The following is a 25,890-nucleotide window of genomic DNA, read 5'->3' as shown; positions in this document are numbered from 1 at the left end:
CCTCAGCATCACCACCCTCAGTCTCACCCCCAGCCCCCCTCAGCCTCACCCCAGCCCCCCTCAGCCTCGCCCCCCACCCCCCTCAGCATCATCCCCCTCAGCCTCACCCCCACCACCCTCAGCCTCACCATCACCCCACCACCCTCACCCCCCTCACCATCACCCCACCACCCTCAGCATCACACCCCACCACCCTCAGCATCACCCCCACCACCTTCAGTATCACCCCTCACCACCCACCACCCTCAGCATCACACCCCCACCACCCTCAGCATCACCCCCCACCACCCTCAGCATCACCTCCCCCCACCAGCCTCACCCCCACCACCCTCAGCCTCACCACCCCCCACCACCCTCACCATCACCCCCACCACCCTCAGCCTCACCACCCACCACCCTCAGCATCACCCCCCACCATCCTCAGCATCACACCCCCACCATCCTCAGCATCACACCCCTCACCACCCTCAGCATCACACCCCTCACCACCCTCAGCCTTACCACCCCCACCACCCTCAGCATCACCACCCCACCACCCTCAGCATCACCCTCAGCATCACACCCCACCACCACCCTCAGCATCACACCCCACCACCACCCTCAGCATCACCCCCACCACCACCCTCAGCATCACCCCCCACCACCACCCTCAGCATCACCACCCTCAGCCTCACCACCCCTAGCCCCCACTTCCCCCACCACCCTCAGCATCACCCCCCTCAGTCTCACCCCCAGCCCCCCTCAGCCTTGCCCCCCACCCCCCCTCAGCATCATCCCCCTCAGCCTCACCCCCACCACCCTCAGCATCACCCCCCACCACCCTCAGCATCACACCCCACCACCCTCAGCATCACCCCCACCACCTTCAGTATCACCCCTCACCACCCACCACCCTCAGCATCACCCCCACCACCCTCAGCATCACCCCCCACCACCCTCAGCATCACCTCCCCCCACCAGCCTCACCCCCCACCAGCCTCACCCCCCACCACCCTCACCCTCACCATCACCCCCACCACCCTCACCATCACCCCCACCACCCTCAGCCTCACCACCCACCACCCTCAGCATCACCCCCCACCATCCTCAGCATCACACCCCCCACCATCCTCAGCATCACACCCCTCACCACCCTCAGCATCACACCCCTCACCACCCTCAGCCTCACCACCCCCACCACCCTCAGCATCACCACCCCCACCACCCTCAGCATCACCACCCCACCACCCTCAGCATCACCCTCAGCATCACACCCCACCACCACCCTCAGCATCACCCCCACCACCACCCTCAGCATCACCCCCCACCACCACCCTCAGCATCACCCCCCACCACCACCCTCAGCATCACACCCCCCCACCACCCTCAGCATCACCCCCCTCTCACTCTCACATTATCCCCCCTCTCACTCTCACATTATCCCCCCTCTCACTCTCACATTATCCCCCTCTCACTCTCACATTATCCCCCCTCTCACTCTCACATTACCCCCCCCTCTCACTCTCACATTACCATTACCCTCCCTCTCACCATCAACCCCCCGCTCCCTCTCACCATCAACCCCTCGCTCCCTCTCACCATCAACCCCCCGCTCCCTCTCACCATCAACCCCCCGCTCCCTCTCACCATCAACCCCCCGCTCCCTCTCACCATCAACCCCCTCTCCCTCTCACCATCAACCCCCTCTCCCTCTCACCATCACCCCCTCTCCCTCTCACCGTCACCCCCTCTCCCTCTCACCATCACCCCCCCCTCTCCCTCTCACCATCACCCCCCCTCTCCCTCTCACCATCACCCCCCTCTCCCTCTCACCATCACCCCCCCTCTCCCTCTCACCATCACCCCCCTCTCCCTCTCCCTCTCACCATCACCCCCCCTCTCCCTCTCACCATCACCCCCCCTCTCCCTCTCACCATCACCCCCCCCCCTCTCCCTCTCACCATCACCCCTCCTCTCCCTCTCACCATCACCCCCCTCTTCCTCTCACCATCACCCCCCCTCCCTCTCACCATCACCCCCCCTCCCTCTCACCATCACCCCCCCTCCCTCTCACCATCAACCCCCCTCCCTCTCACCATCACCCCCCCCTCCCTCTCACCATCAACCCCCCTCCCTCTCACCATCAACCCCCCTCCCTCTCACCATCACCCCCCCTCTCCCTCTCACCATCACCCCCCTCTCCCTCTCACCATCACCCCCCCTCTCCCTCTCACCATCACCCCCCCTCTCCCTCTCACCATCACCCCCCCCCCTCTCCCTCTCACCATCACCCCTCCTCTCCCTCTCACCATCACCCCCCTCTTCCTCTCACCATCACCCCCCCTCCCTCTCACCATCACCCCCCCCTCCCTCTCACCATCACCCCCCCTCCCTCTCACCATCAACCCCCCTCCCTCTCACCATCACCCCCCTCCCTCTCACCATCACCCCCCTCTCCCTCTCACCATCACCCCCCCTCTCCCTCTCACCATCAACCCCCCTCTCACCATCACCCCCACACCATCACCCCCCTCTCACCATCACCCGCCTCTCCCCCCCCCCCATACACACAACACACTTCAAGCAGCTACCCCATACACATAGGGTCTCAGACAAAAACGCAAACATGTTCAGAGACATGCATTCACACACACAAGGATACTCTTTGTTAGACACACTCTCAGGCACATACACAGGTAGACAGTGCATCAATGTGTATATGTGACACTTTTTTTTGTTAGTGGGGCCTCATGTTTGCGTTTCGCCTAAGGCCTCATAAAGTCTAGAGCCGCCTCTGACTGCAGCTATAAGGTTATGGTGTAAGGAGGTCCCCTGTCTCCCCGCACACTGTGTATTATAACTGCAGCTATAAGGTTATGGTGTAAGGAGGTCCCCTGTCTCCTCGCACACTGTGTATTATAACTGCAGCTATAAGGTTATGGAGTAAGGAGGTCCCCTGTCTCCTCGTACACAGTGTATTATAACTGCAGCTATAAGGTTATGGTGTAAGCAGGTCCCCTGACTCCTCGCACACTGTGTATTATAACTGCAGCTATAAGGTTATGGAGTAAGGAGGTTCCCTGTCTCCCCGCACACAGTGTATTATAACTGCAGCTATAAGGTTATGGTGTAAGCAGGTCCCCTGTCTCCTCGCACACAGTGTATTATAACTGCAGCTATAAGGTTATGGTGTAAGCAGGTCCCCTGTCTCCTCGCACACAGTGTATTATAACTGCAGCTTTAAGGTTATGGTGTAAGGAGATCCCCTGTCTCCCCACACACAGTGTATTATAACTGCAGCTATAAGGTTATGGTGTAAGCAGGTCCCCTGTCTCCTCGCACACAGTGTATTATAACTGCAGCTATAAGGTTATGGTGTAAGGAGGTCCCCTATCTCCCCACACACAGTGTATTATAACTGCAGCTTTAAGGTTATGGTGTAAGGAGGTCCCCTGTCACTGTCTCGCCACACACAGTAGCTCGGTTTTCACACTTTAATTGTTTAAATTTTTCCAATATATATTTGTATGCATTTTCTATATAATACATTACAAATGGGGATAATACTTTTTTTTTTCTCATTATATTTTTATAAATGGTATAACTAGCATTGAATCATTGCTAGTTTCCCGCCCCCTGTCTTAGAATGCACCAAAGTTTTTCGTTGTTACTAAATAGGCTAATGTCATCATGAATTACGATGGAAAAAGAAGAAAAAAAGAGATCTGTTTACATTAAACATTACTTTGTTTATATTTAAAACACAAAAGACAGATGTAGAAAGGAAGTGTACACAGCGTCCGATTTCCTACAAAAATAAAAAGCTTAATGGTACACCCAGGCACCATAACAACGTACGGTAATTAAAAAAAACATTCACATACATAAAACTTAAAGACATAAAACCAGAGCATGCATTTCTCAGTAGTGGTACTGCCGTAAAGGTAAAAAAATACAAAATACAGATTGAGGAACAGCGCACACACAAAACCACAGCGTTGTTGACTAAACTACAATTTTTTACAATTTAAATCCGATTGGCAAAACTGTTTTTTTTTTTTTTCATTTGTATTTAATTTACCAAAGTACTGTACTGAGTTTAGTGAATAAATGTTCTGTCCTGTCCTGACAACATTTTAATCAAAGGAAGGGTACACATTTGGAAATCTATTCATAAACAGGGCTATACATAGGACACAAGGTCATTTAGGCTTGAAGAAAGGAGATTACATCTAAGGCAAAGAAAAGGTTTTTTTTACAGTAAGAGCAATAAGGATATGGAATTCATTGCCGGAAGAGGTGGTTTTGTCAGAGTCTATACAGATGTTTAAATTGCAATTGGATAAATACTTGCAAAAACATAACATACAGGGATACAATTTCTAATTAGTGGGGTAATAGCTGCTTGATCCAAGGAGACATCTGACTGCTATTTGGGGGTCAAGAAGGAATTTTTTCCTAGTTTGTTGCAAAATTGGAAGCGCTTCAGACTGGGTTTTTTGCCTTCTTTTGGATCAACAGCAAAAGCATATGTGAGGAAGGCTGAACTTGATGGACGCAAGTCTCTTTTCAGCTATGTAACTATGTAACTATGTAACTTGCCCCTATTGCCCTATGCTACGCCCTTAGGTGACTGTAAGAGACCGACAGACTAATATAGGGGTGCCCAAAAGGTAGATCCCCAGATGTTTTAAAACTACAGCTTCCATGATGCTCTGTTATTGTAAAGGCATTCTAAATGCATGCAAAGCATCATGGGATCTGTAGTTCTACAACATCTGGGGATCTACCTTTTTGGCACCCCATGACTAATATTTTATATAAGGAGAGGAAGACATGAACACTGGGAAGCATTTTCTAATAACACAAGCTGCACCTAAACTGTACATCACGTGTCGCGTGGCACGTTTGTGTTAAGCTGAGACCTATTTTGCCCTTGGCATGCATACAGAGATGCAGGAGGCTCAATTATTCCACTTGAAATGTGCTTCCTTCCTTTTTTGTTTACTAATGACAGAACAGATTCCATTAAGCTTCACTTGCTTTGTTCAGCTCTTCAAAGACATTCAGAACCACAAAGAGAAGTAAGGAATATGAAAACTGGCTGGGTGAATTAAAGTTTAGTTTACTGTGGACACACAACACCATGTCTCGTTTTGCAAGAGAGATGATATTTGAAGTAGAAATTCAGCTCTTTCTATCTCTCTATCCCTCTCCAGTTTACGTGACCTATGTTATTTATTTATTTTAGTGCTGAAAATGGTTAGTCTGCCAAAAAGATCTGACCAAGGTTCTTGGCCAGTACCTGCACATTTTCGAACTTTGTGACATCAAGGGTTGCGACGCCTCTGCTCTGGTGACAAGTCAAGCAAGCAGAGAGTAATCTCATCCCAATAGTAGACACGTTCCTTTCAGTTTTTCCTTGTAGATTTCTGGTAGTGCGGAGGTTAAAGATATAGGAGACGATTATGCCCAGATTGCTATTAAGAGTAGATTCTTACAGCTGCTATTTGACTAAAGATCCCCACCCTGGGTACAAATGTGCTTTTTTGCCTTTTTTATATATATTTGATATTATTATAGTTTTTTTTCAACTCCAATGGCCATTAGGTGCAAGCCCACCTGCCACGTCAAGGCAAACCTCTTTATTTTTATTTTAGCTTCCACTTTGTGTTACTTGGGCTAATGAAGAAGTATTAGACCACCCATTGTACAGTGCTACATAATTTGCTGGCGTTATTTAAATAATAAAATAATAATAATGAGCAGCAGTGGGCAGCTATGATTGGCAGAGAGAGTCAGCTGACTGCTTTCAGCCTATCACAGTGCCCACTGCTGGTAGGAATTGTTATGGCTAGAAGGAAGTGCGTGATCTCTGCCTTAGCCACACTAAGGGCCGGGCTATAAGGAGTCAGCTTGGCCAGAAACCCTCATTCAGTTTTAAACAGCTCAAATATGATTTAACACTGAGTGGAGGGATAGCGCCAGGGGACTTCAGACACCATAACCAATTCAATAAGATGATATATTTCGAGTGCCAGGAGTGTGCCTTTAAAACATTCTCATTTCAATGGACATATCCTTTTGTGTTACTGCCAAGTGCTTCCAATACAGTCCATAGTATTCAGTGATACACATATAAGCTGAGCTAGCAGTACTGTCCTAGAACATTCTATGTTAGGACACAGTGTATCTGGTGGGCTTTGTTGATGCCTTCCTCACCCACCAGATAGAAACTCACCAGCCAAACTATGTTTAAAAAGAGGGATTATTTTATTACAGCTTTCTTACTTATAGGGAAATAGGGCATATGTTTAAAGCAATGTTGTTCCTACTACATCTAACAAGGTTGTAACTAAACTGGTTCAGCAAAGAACCGAACCCCTCCATATATAGGTCACCTATAAACACATACCCTCGAACATTTTAAGTAGACAAGGAGGGGCAATTTCATTTTAGTGGTGTGGCTGGGGTGAGGCTAGGGGCAAGGCTGTTCTGAGATACAGTGGGACCTCGGTTTACAAACGCCTCGGTTAACATAATTTTCGGTTTACAAATGAAAATCCATTGAAAATAATGTCTCGGTTTACAATTTTTTTTCACAATACAAAGCAAGTTTCCCCAGGATGCATTGCACCTGGGAGGTTTATAGCACCGCCCCCTGCATGCTGGAGCATGTGGGCAGGGACATAAATTACCTTGGGTGGCAATTTCCAGGGGGCAGCAAAAAACGACACCCCCAAATGCGCAGGCAAATACCTGTTTTCCCTCGATTTATGGGAGTGCAAGAGCTGGCCGGCTGGCCACCTTTGGGCTCCCCCAGGGCAGGCGGTCAGTGGTTTCCTGGGCGGGTGGCGAGGGAGCACTTTCCCCTGAGTGCTCTGCTCAGCTCCCTTGTGCGACCCGCAGTAATGCCGGGAGCCTGAATATGACGTCATATTCCGGCTCCCGGCATCACTCTGCAGCGTGCAAGGGAGCTGAGCAGAGAGCTCAGGGGAAAGTGCTCCCTCGCTGAAAACCTAGAGCGCCCGCCAGTCTGCCTGCCTACCTGCACATTCGTCCACCTCCCTGCCCAGCAGACCCACTGGACCCCAGGTGAGAAATCCACCCAGCTATCCCAAACGTTGGGAGGCTGGATGGATGTCAATTTAAAAAAAATAATTTATAATAGTGAGTGGGGGAAATGTGTGTGTGTGTGTGTGTGTGAGTGTGTGTCAGTGAATGTGAGTGTGTGTGTGTGTCAGTGAATGTGTGTCTGAATGTGAATGTGTGTGTCAGTGAATTTGAGTGAGTGTGTATCTGTCAGTGAGTGTGTGGGTCAGTGAATGTGAGTGAGTGAGTGAGTGTGTGTGTCAGTGAGTGTGTGTCTGTCAGTGAATGTGTGTGTGTGTCGGTCAGTCTGTGTGTGTGTGTGTCGGTCAGTGAGTGCATGCCTCTGTCAGTGAGTGTGTGTCCGAGTAAGTGTATGTCTGTCTATCAGTGTGTCAAATTAGTGAGTGTGTGTATGTCATTGTTTGTCAGTGTATATGAGAGTGTGTGTCTGTCAATGAGTGTATGCATCTATCAGTGAGTGTGTGCGTCTGTCAGTGAGTGAGCGTCAGTCAAAGTGCGGCCTTGACAGGAAGGGGCGGGGGAAATTTAAATTAGGGGGGGTGCCTGAGCACCGTCCTGCCTAGGGCAGCACAAATCCTAAATACATCACTGCCTGTGGGTAGCACGTGGGATCGAGTGTGGAGGTGTTGGAGCGGCTTTTGCATTGAGTTTTGGAGCCATTCTGGAAATAGTTTGCAGTTGTTTTGGGACTTTTTGGTGCATTTCTCAAGCTGTGGAAAGGGAGGGAGCTGAGCTTTGTCGTTTGCATGCCTTTTATTGTGTGTTTGCATTGTGGGTTGGTTTCCATGCCAGCTCAGTTTGACTTTTTTTCTGACCTCCAGAACGGATTAATTGGTTTTTAATGCATTCCTATAGGAAACCGCGTTTTGGTTTACAAATGTTTTGCAATAAGAAAACATCCCGGAGAACGCATTAAATTCGTAAACCGAGGTCCCACTGTATATTAGGTGACTTACTAATAACAATTTATGTAGTTAAAATGTACCATATTTTTCCATGTAAAAGTCTATATTTTTTTCAAAAAAGATTCCGCCTAAAATTGGGACTTGTCTTATATACGGAATGTCAGTGCAGGGGTTAATAAAAAAACAACAAAAAACACTTGCGCGCAGGGCCTGACAGCCAACCAAGTTAGTCACATGTGGCTGTGTGACTGGATCTCCTTCAAAAATTGAATTATTAAAGGACCACTATAGACCCAGGAAAACAAATTTGTTTTCCTGGCACTATGTAGTCGTTAGGTCCCTCCCACCCTGATGACCCCCCTCCCGCAAGGCTGAAGGGCTTAAAACCCCATTAGCCACTTACCTTTCTCTAGCGCCGGGAACTCTCCTCCTCCTGACGACATCAGCGCCGATTGCGCATGCGCTGCAAGAGCCGTGCACGCATTCAAACCGCCCATAGGAAAGCACTCAGAGTTCAATAGGATAGAAAAGAGGGACAAAGGGATTTGAGCCCAAAATAATGACTCCTAAATAGGGTCACTAGAGCGGTATGTAAACAGAGAAAGATTAGTATCCCACAAGGCCACAGGCGAGTTACTAGTTTAGGGCCCCCTCTTTATTCTTCACATAGTGATGTTGTATTGGGCCAAGCTAGGGCCCTCTCTATCCCCAGGACCCTAGGCAGCTGCCTACAGTCATTTTATAGTTAATGCTGCTCTGTATATAACAAGTGCCCCATGAGGCATACAAATGGTGGGACAGCCTGTTGTAGTAGGTCAAGCAATAATGTAAATAATATCATTAGGATTTTTGTTTCCTTTGGTCAAACCAACACCCGGTTTCACAAGGGTAAATCCCAGCAGCTATTACCCTTTTACCCCACATAAAGAGTTCAAGTATAGTTATCAAATATACTTTACCTGACATGACTCATACATGCTTATTAAAATAGTTTTAAAATAGACTTGCAAAAAAATGTTAAATTATATTATACCTCAAAGGCAGTAAAAGGTCCAAAGGTGTAATATTACAAGGCATATTGCAGAGAACCATTAACTAATGTCTTTCTTCAAAGCAAATCCTCCGTAATTTACAGACATTCTACAAGCCTGAGAAATATTGCCAAGAATGTACTTTTTTCACGGAAAATAACTCCTTCGCTCCATTGCGTCCATACATCTACAGGGGATTGTCTTTCTTTCTTTGTTCTGAGGGGAGCGGTGTGCATTGTTAACTTACAGGGGCGGTAGTTACCAGTTCTCCTATTTCCAATTTCCAAGACAAGTAGGCTGCTGATTTTTGCCTAGGACAGTAAAGGCTGCTTTATTACGTGTTTCGACTTGTCATTTAGGTGGAGTTCCCCGACTATTGTACTGTGTTTTTTTTTTCTTCTTCTCAATGAGCCATTACGAGTTTTCTCACGCTTCTCAGCTGAGAAGGAGAGCATTGAGACATTGTTAACATTTAGTATCCAGCCTTGGGCTATGATATCAGCTGCAGCCGGCTAGCCTGACATTTTGCTTGAGACATTACCTCTGTTGGGGTTGAAGATATGATGTTTCCTCTGTTGACGTTTAGAACTGCCCCCTTAATCACATGCGTACGACCATTTAGAACAGTAGAAGTTTTACTCTCACAACTTTTATTCATATATTCAGAACACATTTGTTACAAAAAAAAAACTCAATATAAAACAGGTTTGTGCAGTACGCCACAGGTTTTACCTACCAAAAATGATCTTAAAACGCATCTTTTTTAAAAATGTCTTTATTCCGGTGAGTCAGATACATAACACGGTCAGTATAAACGGTCAGTATAAACAGAAACAAAAACATAAACCTATGGATAAGGCAGGTGCTCGACATGAATATACAGCTTGTTCCATGGGCATAAACTGGTCAACCCACCCAACATGCACCCTGCTACGGCAGATGTCAGCATGGTACAAAATGCACAGTGTAAACCTGATTTATTGTTACGTGGTGTACTGCCAATTCCTCTAGCGTCTATGTCTGGTGTCTATGCATCACCTTGTATAGAAATATGTATTCAGGGCCAATCTTGAGCCGTCTCTGGCGAACCTGTCGTATGATGCCTTACCCTTGAGTCCACCAGTTTTGCAGAGTTACCCAGCACTCAGCTGGATTAGAAGATAGTAAGTCTAATAGAAGAGAAACGAGAGATAGAGAGAAAGTAGAGAATAGCGGGTGAGTTCCAAATAAGAGGTATACCCCTGTGGGGCGTGATGATGGAGCAAGTGAGCGAGGGTTTTGGTGGATGGTGTTGAGGGTTCAACTTTTTGTTGCTTGTGGTGTTTTGTTTTTTGGGGGGTAATATCTAACCTGGTTCTTTGGTCACGGATCTTTGACCCCAGGGGTTACTAGTGTTGTGATATACCTTGGTCTCCCAACCATGCCTCCCATGCATTCCAAACCTTTAACCACTTGTTGAACCTGCTGGAGCTCAGGTGGGCCATTTTCTCATATTGCCCGTAAATGGCTACCTGCTGAACCACTTCATCTAATGTGTGGGTACTTGTGGATTTCCATTTCTAGCCAACAATAAGCTAGCGGCGATCAGTATGTAAAACGTCAAGGCCCCTTGTTGTCTGTTCATGTTTTCTGGGAACATTAACAGGAGAAAGAATTCTGAAGATGTTGTCCCCTGGGATTTTTAGAACCTCTGAGATGAGTGTGGTGATCAATTCCCAAAAGTGTCTTATTATTGCGCACTCCCACCAGGTGTTTAACATGGTTCCTCTTTATGATGCACACCTCCAGAATTTGTCTGATGTGTTTGGAACATATGTGCTAACCATGCCAATGTAAGGTACCATCTAGTAGCAATTTTCGTAACAAATTCAAAAGGAGAATTGCATTTTGTGAGTGATTTGTGTATCATAAAGGCACGGGTCCAGGCGGTATCAGAAATCGCCAGGCCCAGTTCTTTCCCCCAATCCTTAGTATATTTTGGTAAAGGGTGTTTGGCATCCCATAGTAGTGTATTGTAGCAGACTGATATAACCTTCTTTTGTGGTGTGAGACCCATGCACATTTTCTGTATATTGGATATGTGTTGCACTTTGGGCAGCTCAGTTGACCTAGTTTGCGTAACGTGTCTTAGTAGGGATTTTATTTGCAAATATTGTAAGTAAGTCATCTGGGGTAAGTTATAATTCGACCGAAATTGGGAGTAGGCAGTCAAACCATCTCCACTCCCTGTCTTCCCACCCCCCTGCTGTCAAACATATGGGCAAAGTATTTAAAGCATCTGAGTGGTGTAGCTAATGAGACTGGGTTCCAGGAGGAAAACCTGGCTGTGTGGCCACCAAAAGCCTTAAGCATCGTAAACATGGTGAGTAGAATGTTTCTCATCATTGGACCTGGGTACCATTGGACCTGGGTGCCATTAGATACTGGAGCTCCTCAGCTAAAGACAAATGGGACTTAATCTCCACCCACTGAGGTGTGGCTGTGGAGTTGTGTGCATCTATGGCATGATTGAGGAGTGGGGCTAGGTAAAAGGTACGTATGTCTGGTCTCCTCACTCCCCGTCCCCCAACTTCCTGGCAATGAATTTGGGGTTGCGAGCTTTAAATTGGCCAGTAATGAACCAGTCAATGTGTCTTTGCAGCTGGGTAAAGTAGGACCACAGGCAGGGAACGGAACAAGAAATGCAGTAGCATCATTTTGAAGGCCGCTATACCAAGTCCTGAGTCCATATGCATGCTTATACTTTTCAGAGGTCCAATATTGTTCTATGTACACTCCTTTTTTATTGATTGCATGGAATATTCTAATTTACTGAGATTGTGGATTCTGGGTTTTCATGAGCTGTAAGCCATAATCATCGCCCTTATGACAAATCACGGCTTGAACTATCTTGCTTTGCATGTAATGCGTCTATTTCATATATTAGTTTCCCCTTTTACATTGCATTACTGAAATAAATGAACTTTTGCACGATATTCTAATTTTTTGAGTATCACCTGTATATGACTTTGTTGATTCTGGCTACTATGATAAAAAATCTTCCCTGCTGGTCTGCGACTTTTTTACTAAGTGAAAATTGAGAGTTGGTTACTAATCAGCATAGACACGCCTTTTGACTTGGTGTCTGAAGTTGCGTGAAACTGATAGGGGAATTGTTTGATACCAAACCTACAAGGGTCAGATTTACGAGAGTGGGTCTCTTGCAGGTACACTATGTCACCCTGGAGTTTTTTAAGTTCCTTGTATAGGGCATGACGTTTTGAAGGGGAATTCAACCTCTTGACATTATGTGACACTATTCGCATACAATTTTGCTTGGTCAGTGCTTGCTGATACTTTATACCAGGTTATACCCTCAGCCCTCCTCCCTCTGCCCACCCCTGCATTAATGAGGAGGAGAATAGAAAAGAAAGACGAAAGAGAAAAGTTGCTGTAGAGAAGACAGTAGCAGTAGAGAACTGCTCCTGTAAGTAGTGTGTTGATTACGTTTTGGATTTGACTGTACTGGGTGTGACACCCAGTTCCCTGTGGGGTTCAAGGTGTACTTTTTTGGTGTAATGTCACAGCTTGCCACACCCCACACAGGCGGATCTGCACATTTAACCACTTCTTTACCATGTCCCAACTCGAAAAGCATGCATTACAACTGAACTTTGATTCACACATCACAAATTAAAACTAAACATGAACGAAAACACATTGAAAACACAGTGAAGCTTAGGGTATTAAGTCACCTTTTTTTCATACTAATTTTACCGCTCTCCCCTGGGTGTAAAACCAGGGCCGCCCCCAGTCATTACTATACTTTACTGTACTCCTGAGTGCTCTTGGTTATATGCTGCAGTGTTTATTGAAGCTCGTGGACAATACCTCAATAGTTGGGCACTTCCGCTGTGTCTTGATCTCAGTAAAGCCCGTTGAGGCCGTAATTGACCTTCGTCTGAGCAAAGTCCTCAGGGGATCAGAGAGTGAGTAACAACTGATGAAAACTATTTACAAGTGACATTCATGAGTAAGTCTAGCGTCTCGTTCTTTTCCATACCGGTGAGAGCGGGTTGAGTTTGACAGATGCTGTAGGCGTAACCGCTGGCTGGATGTCCCATTTCTTCATGAGCATTAGACCTTCCTCTGGGGTTAATATCGAGGTTGTCTGCCCATTACGAGAGATTAAGAACCGGGTGGGGAACCCCCATCTATAGGGGAATTGGTGCTTTCCCAGCATAGCTGTTACAGGGGTAAAGTCCTCCTTGCTGTTAGTGTAGCCAGGGAGATATCCACAAAAATGTGTATATCTTGAAATGCTGCCACTAGAGATTTTGTACTCCTGCATGCTCTAAGTGCACTGATTTTGGGCCTGGCATGGAGCTCTGGCCATCTTGGTCGGCGTTCGGCTCCGCCCCCCACACCAGCTTTTAAAAAGAATAAAAAATAAAGTTGACTTCATCTTATTCCAGACAATTGATTTTTTATGTGCCGACTGGTAGTCCTTTAATTTAAATGAGTCTGGTTTAAAACAATACTTCTGGGAGCAGCCATTTTTTTTCCCCAGCAATCAACAATTGATTGGACATGCGTTTCAGAACAAAATGCAGTTCGGACAACTTTGGGCTAAATTCTGAGCCGTAATATACCCAAAATATGTAGTGACCAAACTGGGCAATATTATTATTATTACTATGTTTATATAGTGCCAACAATTTCTGTAGCGCTTTACAGTGGGTGGACTAACAAACATGTAATTGTAACCAGACAAGTTTGACCCAAAGGAACAGAGGGATTAAGGGCCCTGCTCAGTGAGCTTACATGCTAGAGGGAGTGGGTTAGAGTGACACAAAAGGTAAGGGAAGTATTAGGGAAGTAGATTGGTAGAATAGTGCTCAATGAAGAATTTGTGTGTTTTTTTTTGTTTTTTTAATGACAGTTTAATTGATATGCTTTTGTGAAAAGTGAGTTTTTAATGATTTCTTGAAGGAGTGGAGACTGGGTGAGCGTCTAACGGAAAAGGGAAGAGAGTTCCACAGGAACAGTGCAGCCCTAGAGAAGTCTTGAAGGCAAGCATCAGAGCTGGGAGTACGGACAGAGAATAGCCGCAGGTCTTTGGCAGAGCGCAGGGGCCTAGACGGGACATACTTGTGTATTAGGGAGTAGACATGTGCAATTCGTTTCGGTCCAAATTAAAATTTGGCCGAATTTCAGGTAATTCGGACATTCGGGTGCTTCCGAATGTCCGAATAGTTGAAGTGCCGAAGTGCTGAATTGTTGAAGTTCCGAAGTGCCGAAATTACCGAATTTCCAAAGTGTAGTAGTGCCGAAGTGCCGAATTGCTGAAGTGCCGAAGTTCCGAAGTTGCCGAAGTTCCGAGGTGTCAAAGTGCCAAAGTTCCAAAGCACAGTATTGCCTAAGTACGAATATACTTACCCAGTGAAAGAAGAAGAATGTTACATTGTATACAATTTTAAATAAAAAGTATACAAACATAGCCAGGATTCAGCTGTAAGCATTTGCAACACTTACAACAATCAAGTAACACACATTCATATAAAATGTAAGTTACTTAGTCAGTTAATGTAATGACAGGAATGAATAAGTAGATAACTCCCTAATTCCCATGGTATTAGGGAGCTATCTACTAAAAGGCTGAAAGACCTAAATTGGTCTTTCAGCCAAATTTACTAATACTAAGTAAAGATTACTTAGTATTAGAAAATTCAGCCCCTACATGCTATACCGCGAGTAGGGGTATGTCTATTAAACAGTGAGCAGCCTGTGGCTGCTCACTGTTAAAAAAAAAAAAAAAAGGTCCCCCCTGCCTGAGCGGGTGGGGGCCCTAAAGTAAAAAAAGGGGGGAGGACCTATTGTCCTCCCCACCGGCCCCCACCCTAAGCGGTGGGTGGGGTCCCTAAATAAAAATTGGGGGGGGGCCTAATGTCCTCCCCCTTGGCCCCCACCCCTGAGCGGTGGGTGGGGCCCTAAACAAGAATAAGGGGGAGGACCTAATGTCCTCCCCCCTGGCCCCCACCCCTGAGCGGTGGGTGGGGGCCCTAAATACAAATTGGGGGGACCTAATGTCCTCCCCTCTGGCCCCCACCCCTGAGCGGTGGGTGGCGGCCCTAAACACAAATTGGGGGGGGACCTAATGTCCTCCCCCTGGCCGACAACCGCTGAGCGGTGGGTGGGGGCTCTAAACAAGAATAAGGGGGGGACCTAATGTCCTCCCCCCTGGCCCCCACCCCTGAGCAGTGGGTGGGGGCCCTAAATGAAAATTGAACCCCCCTCCCCCCAGGTGACTAGGGGTCCCCAAACCCCTAGTCATCCCCTCCCCCAAAAAATAAACTCCTATCTACCCCCCTCATGCTAAAAATAATGAGGGGGGACCATTTAACTAAGTACCTGTAAAAATAAAAAATAAACTTACCATTCAATGTTTTCTTTCTTCTAAAATCTTTTATCAGCCAAATAAATATCCACAATAACCGACGCAATTAAAAAAAAAAAAACGAGCGCAATTTTTTTTAATCAATTTTTACCCTGCGAGGGCTCAGGGGTGGGGGCCAGGGGGGAGGACATCAGGTCTCCCCCAATTTGTATTTAGGGCCCCAACCCACCGCTCAGGGGTGGGGGCCAGGGGGAGGACAATAGGTCCCCCCCCTTATTCTTGTTTAGGCCCCCACCTACCGTTCAGGGGTGGGGGCCAGCAGGGGAGGACATTAGGCCCCCCCTTATTCTTGTTAAGGGCCCCCACCCACCGCTCAGGGTTGGGGGCCAGGGGGAGGACATTATGTCCCCCCAAACTTTTATTTAGGGCCCCCACCGCCGCTCAGGGGTGGGGGCCGGTGGGGAGGACAATAGGTCTTCCCCCCTTTTTTACTTTAGGGCCCCCACCCGCTCAGGGAGGGGAGACCCTTTTTTTATTATTTTTTTTTTAACAGTGAGCAGCCACAGGCTGCTCACTGTTTAATAGACATGCCCCTACTCGCAGTATTGCGAGTAGGGGCACAATTTACTAATACTAAGTAATTTTTACTTAGTATTAGTAAATTTGGCTGAAAGACCAATTTAGGTCTTTCAGCCTTTTGGTAGATAACTCCCTAATACCGTGGGAATTAGGGAGTTATCTACCAAGCGGCTGCAACAAAAGTCCCGAAATGCCGAAATTTGCCGAAGTGCCGAAGTTCCGAAGTTCTGAAGTGCCGAAGTGCCGAATTTCTGAAGTGTCCAGGATCCGAAGTGGCGAAATTCCGAAGTGCCGAAGTTGCCGAAGTCCCGAATTTCGGAATGCCGATCCGAGCCGAATATTTTCCCCATGCACATGCCTATTAGGGAGGATAGATAGAGGGGAGCAGCATTATGTAGAGATTTGAAAGCAAGAACCAGAGAGCGTGATCAGGAGTGGCTCCATATTCTGAATTATGCTTGTGGCACCAAAAACACAGATGATTGGGGACAGTCACTACATTTTGATTTTACTCACAGATCAAGTGAGAAGTGAGCAATTAAGGAGAAATAGGAGGAGCAGTAAAAACATCTATATAAATTTATATTTTTCCCGCTGCTGGTTACTAACAGATGGTTGGAAATCAGCTTACTGCAAAATATATACACACTGTTATATTATCTGCATACTTTAATGATTGTTCTACTTTCTCGTCTTTTTGGTTTGTTATCCGGATTCAGTTCTCGAATCGACATTCAGTCGAGCCAAACTGATATCCAGTGTCCTGAATAATCTTCTATCTTTGAAAAAAAATGATTCGGCAGAAACAAAATTTCTCCCCATTCACAAGTGTAATAAACATCTGCAGTAGCTTTCGATCTCGACAGGTGTTTTCATATGTATTTTTTCTTTCCTTTGGATCTGGCTGTGCATCATTAATTTAATAATCGATTGTCTGTTAGTTAATTACTATTTGAATTGTAACACATTGTATTGAATGTATTGTTGTTTAATTCTATACCCTATATATTAGTGTTTTAAGCACTTTGGTGTTAGCTTGTCTAAGACCCTCTTGTGGGTCAAAATGTTGCTATTTCTGTTTTGTTCTAATACAACTGCTTTTTAAGTGGCCTTGAGTGCCCGGACCACACTACTTTTCACTTTATGTATATGGGCAGATTCCCCCCGCCCTCTCCCCCCCCCTGGTAGACAGCCACTAGAGGAGACGTTAACCCTAACAGGTAATTATTGCAGTTTATAAAAAAAAACTAACAGGTAGTTAATAATTACCTGCTCAGGGCTAAGGGTGCTGGGACACTGCACCCAGACCACTCAATGAGCTGAAGTGGTCTGGGTGCCTATAGTTTCCCTTTAATTTAAGTTAATATAATAATAATAATAATAATAATAATATAAAAGTTAATCATAGCCTAGCTAGATGTTATTTGCCAAACTTAAAGGGACACTATAGTCACCAAAACTTTAGCCTAATGAAGCAGTTTTAGTGTATAGATCATGCCTCTGACATTTCACTGGTCAATTATCTGCCATTTATGAGTTAAATCACTTTTGTTTCTCTTTATACAGCCCTATCCACTCCTCCCCTGGCTGTGACTCACACAGCCTACATGAAAACAAAATGGTTTAATTTCCAATCAAATGATACTTACTTTAAAAAATGTTGTCTCCTGCTCTGTAAATTGAACTTTAATCATATTCCGGCAGCTCCTGCAGAGTCTAGCAAGCTATTTACAGAGCAGGAGATATGAACATCTAAACAGAATTTGCAATAAAGGAAGTGTAAACATTAGATCACTCTTTACAGGAAGTGTTTAGGAAGTCATGGTGTCACATGAGGGGAGGTGTGACTAGGGCTGCAGAGAATTGAGCAGTGAGACTGCAGGGGCATGATCCATACACCAAAACCACTTCATGAAGCTAAAATTATTTTGGTGACTATAGTGACCCTTTAATGGTACTTATTCTATTGACTTCAGAATGAAGAAATGCTTACTTGATCAAACTTGTCTGATGCCGATGCTGTAACTGGAGCGGCTGAGTAATTATTAGCACAGCTGTTACCTCCTATATGATCTTCTGGAAGATATGGCTGCTGCTTTGTAGTTTCAGTTTTGAAAACAGATTTTGCATAAATGACAAATTACAGTTTCTAGGAAGCCAAACCTATATGTAGTAACTTTTGCAGGAGACTGGAATAGCTTTCTTGGATAAAAAAAAGCAGCAGTGCGTGTAAAATTCTACTATTAAACTGGGCAATGGACTACATTGTTTTATACAATTGAACGACAAATAACTGAAGACCATCTGATAAAATGATATTCCATAACTTGCATAACTTTGCTGCAACAACAACCACTAAAGTGCTTCATCCGGAGAATAAGTGGTTTTGGTATATAGGGCTTCAAAAAAAACATTTCGCTGACATTTAAGCAATGCCTAGTAAGACCAGCATAAGGGAGAGCTACACCGGTCTAACTAGTATATATTAGTAATTTAGTATTAGTAAGGTAATAATGTCCTACTACGGTCATCTCCTTGGTCTCCTTAACCACACTTTTATGCTGAGCTGTGACTATTTTATTATATTAAGTCACATCATTCCTAACAAAATTAACTCTACAGGGCCTATAGGTAATTGATGCATTAACAATTAAGGCTTCTTATGTTTATGCAAGGCTACATACTCTTCCCATATTGCCTCCTGTTCCTTGAAATTAAGTAAACATTAGGAGTCCACATGGACTTCCTTTCAGACCTGCCAAGTTAATCTTGCTCTTCGTTTGCTCAGGGAGTTTATGCCAATTGATTCTACATTGATATTAATATGGGTTATTTTGGGGGTTAATTTGTGGCTTGTTATGTTTTTGTCATTAGACCACAACTATTTTAACATTTCTCAATATATTTTCAATAATTCCCTCACCTTCTCACCATTCCTAGGTTATTCAGGGAGTTTTGGTCAGCCTCCTGGTCAGACGATTCTCAGAAGATGCTCTTCTCTCCCTGAGTATGGTGGTCTCCATGGCAGTTGGACTTGCAATGGTAATAATGCAGTTGTATCTTCACAATAAAGATGTCACTTTAGTTTGGTTCAAGGTTAAAATCGGTCTAGAGCAGCGGTAAGCATCCTATGGCATGCATGGTTCCTTTTCATGGCATGCAAGCCTGCCAGACCCAAATAGGCTGGTGAGATCTGTGGATCTCTCCTGGAGGTGGTCTATTGGGATTTCTTTAGATATCTGTGAATGCCAACAGAACATTCGGCCCTAACGATGATTGCAGATGGTGGCAATTTACTAAATGCAGCACGAGGAGGAAGTGATATATGATCACTTCTTCCCATCACTTGTGAAGGGGAATCCGCACTGGAGGAGACTGTCCGCAACAGTCACCGCAGCCCCTGTCCTTGACCTGTACCATGCCAGCCTAGTCCCCTCTGACCACACAGCAAGACCTACACTTACAGCTTTAGAAGAAGCCTCCCCTACGTGGGAGTACTACAAACAGCCGACACGCAAACACACACACACAGCACCTACAAACACAATGCCACGACAACACACATACACGCACACAAACAAACAAGCAGTCTCCAACATGCAATACTCCACGCAGCCCCACATATACACACACAACACCACACACATAATATGACCCCAAAAATACATTTTAATACTTCAGAAGCCCACGAAAGTATTCATATCACCGAATAGCTTTGATCTGAGCGCATACTTTGACGAAATATCACTCAGATCCCCGTGAATCGTTCGGGAACGCCATTCGAATTAAGTTTTGACCGGTTGACCACGAGGTGATGCCCCAAAACAGTTCCAGAGAAACTAAGGCAATGACCGGTCATCTTTTGATGGTTCTCGCACGAACACTGATGAATATATCCCCTGGCTGTTAGGATACAAATGCTCCACCTGTTCGGTAGTTTATGCCTCTTGAACGCCGTTCTCCTAACTGTTTGTGAAGTTGGATGGGCAGCGATACCAGTTTACCGGGTGTTCGCGGGGTTGTGTATCTGAAATTAGTTCCACGCTGTCGATTACCATGTACTGCTGCCCGCGTTCAGGAGACAAGATGGCCGCCAATTGTTTGAACATGTGCGTTCGGTTATACGAACGGCGGCCATACAGGGGAACACTTGAACTAATAACCAATTGGTTAACAGCCAGGGGCTGTCGGTAATTAAAAGGTGCGAACAAGGGGACCACACAGAGTTGATTCGGTAAACGAACAAGGACGTATGGACAGCCTAACAAAAGGGAATAAAAGTGTAGCTAGAGCATCCATCCCGCTACACAACCTAACAAAGCAACTGCAGCACCCAAACATAACACAAGCAGAAATCACATGTTAATTTTAAAAAATAGGACCAGCACGCCAAGGGACTTCAAAGTCTTGTTTTGCCACAGTGCTGCTATGGGTGCCTACATATGGTCTAGTCTAGTCTATTGATGCAGGAAAAGTTTCATGAGTCATTAATCAGGAATGTGATTCAGTTGGACTATTATGGCCTAAAATTTGAAATCCACTTTGATTTCACTATAAATTTCCGGCAATGCACACATTACCTGTAGAGAAAAAAACCTGTTTAGTATATTACCCTGGAAAAGACGGCAGACGTTTTTACTTAAGAAAATTAGCCTTCGTGCACTTAAAACTAATTGATAGAACAAGGTAGATTGCTTCTGGATATCGTGCCTGTACAGACTTCTGGACTCCTTAACACATATCATTTGGAGCCTCTGGAATTATTCTCTAAATAATAAAATCCTGTTTAGTTTGTGCTGGATAAAAATCTGGATATTCTGGTTTATCAAAATTGGCAAGAGCCCTAAGCTTGCAATAACTAAATATATCAATTTGCAGGCCATTAAGATCATTAAACCGAATAGTGTTTATCTTCAACCCATTTAAACCATTTAAACGCACAGAGCCTTGAAACGGAAGAGCAATATTTCCAATGGTTTCCCTGGATAAACAAACCGTAGTTTTAAAGATCAATACAGAGGCAAAGGGGAAACTGACTCAGCTATCTACAGACTGCTAGCGAAGAGATGAATGGGCTGGTTTATTTTTACAAGACAACTGAAAAGGTGCACAATTATGCTATGGAAACAAATGCAAGAATAGGTCTCTTGAAATGTACTTTAAAAAAGGACTTCTTAAAAAAACTTCCTATTATTCCTGTTATAGAGACACCAAAAAGAATCCTGTTGATGTCACTCCTTTTCAAAAAGCGTAACTACAACAATAGAAGTTGCCGCCGTACAGACGCACAGACACTTGTGCTCCAGAGAAAAAAACAAAGGCTTATTTTTGTGTGTAATATTAAAAAAAAGCAACTCTCAGCAGTTACATATTGTGATTTTTCTAAACTGGAGTTTGATGCATGGTACTGACACCGAGGGATATACGCACACCTCTATTTATTTTAGATTTATGGGTACATATAAGGCATTGTAAAAATACAATTTAAAAAATGCATGCTCACCTTTTAAATCCCTGCAGCTGCTGAAAGGCTCTAAGGACCCAGACTAGACAGAGTAGAATATACCCAATGCCATGCATATATTTGTTTTCCATTAGAAGTTCAGTTTATCAGAACAGGCGAATGAAAGTTCTTTTTAAGGTGGTACCAGCCTTATCATTGATTATTTTTATTGGGGAGGTTACTTTTATATTAGTTTTTCCCCCAATTAATTTCAGTCTACAAACAAAAGTAAACTACACAAAATGGTTTATTTGAAAAAAATAAAATAAACTAAACTGAGCAATACAATATTTGTTTACTTAACAGACAAGTAAATGAATGGCCCCAACAGATGCATTATCATAATAACCAATAGGTGAGCGCTAAAATCCCATACAGATAATATGGCAGCGTTTGAAAATACAATGCACAAGAAATGTGAAAAGCAAAATAATAATTACCACAAAAACGCACTAAATAAATCTGTAAACATAAAGAAAACAAATAATAGTGCAGACCATCTGGTAATGGTTATATGAAAGATAGGAGTTATAGGAGAAAAACTCACATGTCCCAGAGCCCTATCACCCCTGGCTCTGGGTTTGTAAGGCTCTTTAGAAGAGGGGATGTCCCCACACTGCAGGATCATCCAAAGGATATGTCAACTGGTGATTCCGGTATGCTGTGTGTAAGAGAAAGAAGGGCAGGACCTCCAATTGAATAATATCACGATTTGATTTATTGTACAACAAAGTTAAAAACCCTTACTTTGGATGTGGTGGGTATAAACTCGCAGAGTCACCCACATAAAAGCATAAGACAAGTGTATACGAAAACGCCTCCTGGTTGCAGCCTCCTGGTTGCAATGACGTCTGTGTGACGCGTTTCGCCCGCCTCCACAGGCTTCTTCTTCGGAACGTCATTGGAGGGCGTCATTGGAGGGCGGACCCGGAAGCGATCACGTGACCGGACTGCAACCAGGAGGCGTTTTCGTATACACTTGTCTTATGCTTTTATGTGGGTGACTCTGCGAGTTTATACCCACCACATCCAAAGTAAGGGTTTTTAACTTTTTTGTACAATAAATCAAATCGTGATATTATTCAATTGGAGGTCCTGCCCTTCTTTCTCTTACACACAGCATACCGGAATCACCAGTTGACATATCCTTTGGATGATCCTGCAGTGTGGGGACATCCCCTTTTCTAAAGAGCCTTACAAACCCAGATGCATTATCATACCCATCTTTACTGATCTGGATGCAATTCACGAACTGATCTTCAATAGCTGTTTTCCTACATTTGGTTGTAGTGATCACTAATTGGAATGTCGCTAGCTTGTAACACATTTGCTAAAATGTCAGAATTAGTCAGTCTAAAGAGTATTTTAACATAACACACTAATCTTGCTTTTTATCCCTCTATTTTCCAGATGGTAATGACAAATGTGTTTCATTTCTGCATTATCGCCATCCCCATGATATTTGTACTGTGTATCTCAGGTGTTATTACAGACAGTATACTGACTAAGTCTGTCCCTCCTTCAGACACAGGTAGGTGGAACTTAACATAAATAATTGGTGGTGACAGGTGAGACCTCAGGGGTGGGGCTAGGGCGAGGTAGAGAACAGAACCAGGTAGAGAACAGAGCCAGGTAGAGAACAGAGTCTGGTAGAGAACAGAGCCAGGTAAAGAACAGAGCCAGGTAAAGAACAGAGTCTGGCAGAGAACAGAGCAAGGTAAAGAACAGAGCCAGGTAGACAACAGAGCCAGGTAGAGAACAGAGCCAGGTAGAGAACAGAGCCAGGTAGAGAACAGTGCCAGGTAGAGAACAGAGCCAGGTAGAGAACAGAGTCTGGTAGAGAATAGAGCAAGGTAGAGAACAGAGCAAGGGAGAGAACAGAGTCTGGTAGAGAACAGAGCAAGGGAGAGAACAGAGCCAGGTAGAGAACAGAGTCTGGTAGAGAACAGAGCCAGGTAGAGAACAGAACCAGGTAGAGAACAGAACCAGGTAGAGAACAGAGCCAGGTAGAGAACAGAGTCTGGTAGAGAACAGAGCAAGGTAGAGAACAGAGCCAGGTAGAGAACAGAGCCAGGTAGAGAACAGAACCAGGTAGAGAACAGAGCAAGGTAAAGAACAGAGCCAGGTAGAGAACAGAGGCAGGTAGAGAGCAGAGCCAGGTGAGATAGCAGCTAAGTGCTGGTTAGTATTGGTGATGAGAATCAAGCAAATGCCAGGAGCAGGTGACTGAGTATTGCATAGTATTGGGGTTAATATTCACATAGAGAGCAATCTAAGGTGAGATCCTGACCTCAAGCTATGAGCAACACCTAAATGAAACATTAGTATTGGAGATTACTAGAGTTAAATGACAACTGTCATGACATTTTCACTTTTAAGTTTTTAAAAATATCTTACATTTATTGAAACGTAATGATATTAAATGATGAATAATTATTTTTTTCCGCTTTTTTTTAATCTGGCTGAGCAGCCATGTATGGTCAGACTCTGCTGTTATCTGACCAGCTGTTGCTCAACCGAACATTCACAGAGAACAGTTAGGTTGAGCAGAAGTTGGTCAGATAACCGATAACCGATCAGAGTTTGATCCAATATGGCTGCTCAGTCAGATAAAAAAAAGTGAAAATTTCTCAAAATAATCAATATGCATAATTTAAAAAAAAAAAAGTCATCAAGTTTCAATAAATAAATGTAATAAATGTTTCGAAAATGAGAAGAGAAAATGTGATGGAGGTTGTCCATTAAGGGCCGAGCAGCCATAGAAAAATGTCAAGGTCATTCTCTCCAGGTAAAATCTCACCTGAAACAAGTTTCCTCTGTGGTCAGACTTTTTTGGTTGTCCATGTGGACTCAACTGAGTAATTCTTTGGAAACTTTTATTTGCTCCAATTATACTCGAGGCAGTGAGCACTCCTACTCATTATTATGTGTTTTAGCTAAAAATAAATTGAGAACATCACATACATTGCCTAGAATAAAGAATTGAATAATTTATTTTGTGTACCACATTTTTTTTCTTTTTAGGTGCCATGCTTGGTATCTGTGCCTCTATACAACCTTTCACACGTACCATCGGCCCAACCATTGGAGGATACTTGTATAAACATTATGGAGTTCCATCATTTGGGTTCTTTAATTTGATAGTTAGTCTTTTATTATTAATCTATTTTTTCAGAGTTCAAGACAGTAGAAAAAAAACATAACTAGGATTTTTAGAAAATTGTTGTTTTATTTTTATCTGTTTTTAATGGAAGCATTCCAACACTGGTTAATAGAATTTAAAAAAACAAAGCACAAATAGGCTGTGATTATCTAGAAAAAACATGCAGAATGTTGGGGTCAAATGCTAAACTTGGAACCCTCAGCAGGAACATTCAAATGATATCAGTGATGATTGCTTCAAATGTATGAACTTCCCGAGAATTGCTGCAGTTTTGATTCGATAAACATTGTTCGTGGTAAAGTAATTATTTTTAACATTCATCCAAAAATCTAAATAAATTGAATGAGAAAAGTCACGAAATATTGCCCAATGGGTATAAAAGAATCACAAATGCCTCTCTGAGACGTCATCTTGAATAGGAAGAGAAAACATATGGAACATGCACGTCTCCATGCATGGCAATGTTCACTATGAACCCAATTTAAAATATGTCACAAATCTTACTTAAAATGCAAATGCTGAGTATATGTTTGGCCAAAAATGAGATTGACGTTTAGAAAGATTATTCGTAATTTACTATATCCGTGAACATTGCAACTGTGATTTTTCTTCCTCTTACTTCTTGAGCAAAAGACAAGCAGTAAATGTGTTAAATAAAGGATTTGTAAAATATTCTACTGTTCTTTTCTATTGCCAAAACATTATTCAGATCTCATTTGTAAATATATTTTTATTGAGTATTTTTCAACATTGTGGTAAAAGAGAGAAACAGTAAGAGTAGCTATCGTAAATGCAAGCATTGGTGACGCGCAGGTCACTCCGTTACGTATTGGGCATTCACATGTTGGACTCACAGGTCCCATATTATATAGGCCTTAGGTGATAGCCCAAAATATTTGTTGGAGTCCCCCTTTCACTTTAGCAATGACGGGCTAGTGCGGCTTATGTATCTCTTATAGGAAAGCTGCCGCCATATTAGTGATAGTGTCACCCAGAGTCCAGGGAGTCGTATAGGGCGGGTACCGGGTTTGGAGTGTATTTTTCCCCGTGGAAGGGGATTTCGTTCCCCGGGCCCTGGGTGTGCATCAGTTTACCCCTATTAGGTTTGCTGGCCCCGCTATTGCGGGGGATCTCCGCTCTGTGTTCCTGTCATTGGTTATCCTATGCTGTAAACCTTATTGTGTGTGTATGCAGCAATACTAAATACCTTTAAACTATCAAGGTGTGTCTGTGGCGGGCTT

The 25,890-nt window shown here is 44.2% G+C and overlaps 1 protein-coding gene across 1 annotated transcript in view; it reads left to right on the top strand.

The window, feature by feature from the left end:
* SLC22A18 (solute carrier family 22 member 18) overlaps positions 1-25,364 on the top strand; it is a 78,364-nt gene extending 53,000 nt beyond the window's left edge. Inside the window, exons 8-10 of the mRNA XM_063437824.1 lie at positions 18,924-19,025; positions 22,897-23,017; positions 24,511-25,364. Coding sequence (XP_063293894.1) covers positions 18,924-19,025; positions 22,897-23,017; positions 24,511-24,689 — 402 coding nt within the window. The 3' untranslated portion in view covers positions 24,690-25,364. The remainder of the gene's footprint in view (positions 1-18,923; positions 19,026-22,896; positions 23,018-24,510) is intronic.
* Positions 25,365-25,890: the final 526 nt, after the last annotated feature.

This window comes from Pelobates fuscus, chromosome 12 (genome assembly GCF_036172605.1).
Source record: "Pelobates fuscus isolate aPelFus1 chromosome 12, aPelFus1.pri, whole genome shotgun sequence".
NCBI classification, from domain to species: domain Eukaryota; kingdom Metazoa; phylum Chordata; class Amphibia; order Anura; family Pelobatidae; genus Pelobates; species Pelobates fuscus.
The sequence above is the reverse complement of the archived record's forward strand: the minus strand, read 5'-3'. Positions and strand labels throughout refer to the sequence as shown.